This window comes from Crocuta crocuta, unplaced genomic scaffold (genome assembly GCF_008692635.1).
Source record: "Crocuta crocuta isolate KB4526 unplaced genomic scaffold, BGI_CrCroc_1.0 scaffold1172, whole genome shotgun sequence".
Lineage (NCBI taxonomy): Eukaryota > Metazoa > Chordata > Mammalia > Carnivora > Hyaenidae > Crocuta > Crocuta crocuta.
Window position 1 is genome coordinate 16,917 of NW_027532019.1, and position 1,452 is coordinate 18,368.

A 1,452-nucleotide genomic window follows, 5' to 3' on the forward strand; every position below is an offset into this window, starting at 1 on the left:
AATAGGGGCTGGCACACAGAGTAGCACTTAACTAAATGTTAAAGCGAAACACAAAGAACCTAGAAATTGCCTAATACCCAGAATGTCTGTCGATCAGATTCACCAGTGGTGCAGAAACACATTAATTACAGTAGAAGACATCTAAAAGTGAACTTTTTTGGAGATTTTTTTGCAGCCCTTCCCTCCTAGCCTGGGAGTAGCCTCTATCAACTTTTGGTCAGTGAAATGGTTTCAGAGAAAATAATACAATTAACTATCAACAAAAGGAGGGAGGGACAAAGAAAAAAAAATTAAGCGGTAGCCTCAATGGGGCATTCTCTGGCCAGATGTCCAGACTCGCCACAGCGGTAGCAGTTCACTTCACTGGTCTTGCTGCAGTTGATGGCCATGTGACCTGTCTCGCCGCACCGGTAGCACTTGACTTGGGTGCAGTCTTTCTGAATGTGGCCATATTCACCGCAAGAGTAGCACTTCTGCTCTTCCTGACGGTCACAATCACGAGCCAGATGGCCTGGTCTGCCACAAGTGTAACAACACTGCTCTCTCTCTCGCTTAGGCTCATTACAGTCTTTGGCGATGTGGCCACTTTTCCCACAGTTGTAGCAGATGTCCTCGAGAAGATCACAATTCTTAGCATGATGACCAGACTCACCACAGCGGTAACAGATGTCAGACGGGTTGGTGGAACTGCACTGGGAACCTCTGCCACGGCCTCTAGCTCCGCGCCCTCGACTTCCTCCTCCTCTAGGGCATCCCCGGGCCCAGTGGCCAGAGCGTCCACACTTGAAACATTCTTTATTGCTCATGGCGATGGTGAGATCTTAGGGTGAGCGGGCCCACCACTGCCCCTGAGGGTCCGACGCACCTTTCCTTAGGGCGGCTTAGAAACAAGTGGCCGTTTTTCTCTAGGAGCCTCAGTGACGTCACACAAGGTTTGCTTACGATCCCACTCACGTGTCACAGGCATTCCAGCTGCCCCTCCTGCCTGACTTTTCCTTCTATTCTCGAAGTCAAAAGCATGACTGAGTGGTGGTATTTTCTGTTTCTTTTTTTTTATAAAAATAAATATTTGAGTCTTCAAGTTTGTTTGAATCCCTCCTTGCTCAGACAATGTACCTTGTAGGATTTCTTATTATTAAGAATTAGGTCTTCTTTGTGATCTAGTAGATGACCGGTTTTTATATATGATCTATGGACACAGGAAAAATATGTATGAGATGTATCTAATCCAGAAACAAATTATACTAAAGTAGACTAACTTCCTTTTTTGTTTTAAAAAATAAAATACAAATGTCCACAAAGATATGAAATACATAAAGCAGGAAAAAAATCTTTAAAATGCCACAGTGAGATTTACTCACAATCTTGCATATTTTTTGCAGGAATCTTAGTTTTTAACTAAGTTTTTTAAACTACCATTTAAGTTATGAAACATAACCCGATTGAAGCATC

The 1,452-nt window shown here is 43.5% G+C and overlaps 1 protein-coding gene across 1 annotated transcript; it reads right to left on the reverse strand.

The window, feature by feature from the left end:
• Positions 1-6: 6 nt before the first annotated feature.
• Positions 7-920, reverse strand: LOC144241634 (zinc finger CCHC domain-containing protein 13-like). The gene has a single exon (XM_077776187.1). It carries the CDS (start codon positions 804-806, stop codon positions 291-293), a length of 516 nt encoding a protein of 171 aa, XP_077632313.1. The 5' UTR covers positions 807-920; the 3' UTR covers positions 7-290.
• Positions 921-1,452: the final 532 nt, after the last annotated feature.

Excerpts from the sequence above, each read along its gene's own strand:
- LOC144241634 (XM_077776187.1), bottom strand. The coding sequence starts at position 806 with ATGAGCAATAAAGAATGTTTCAAGTGTGGACGCTCTGGCCACTGGGCC.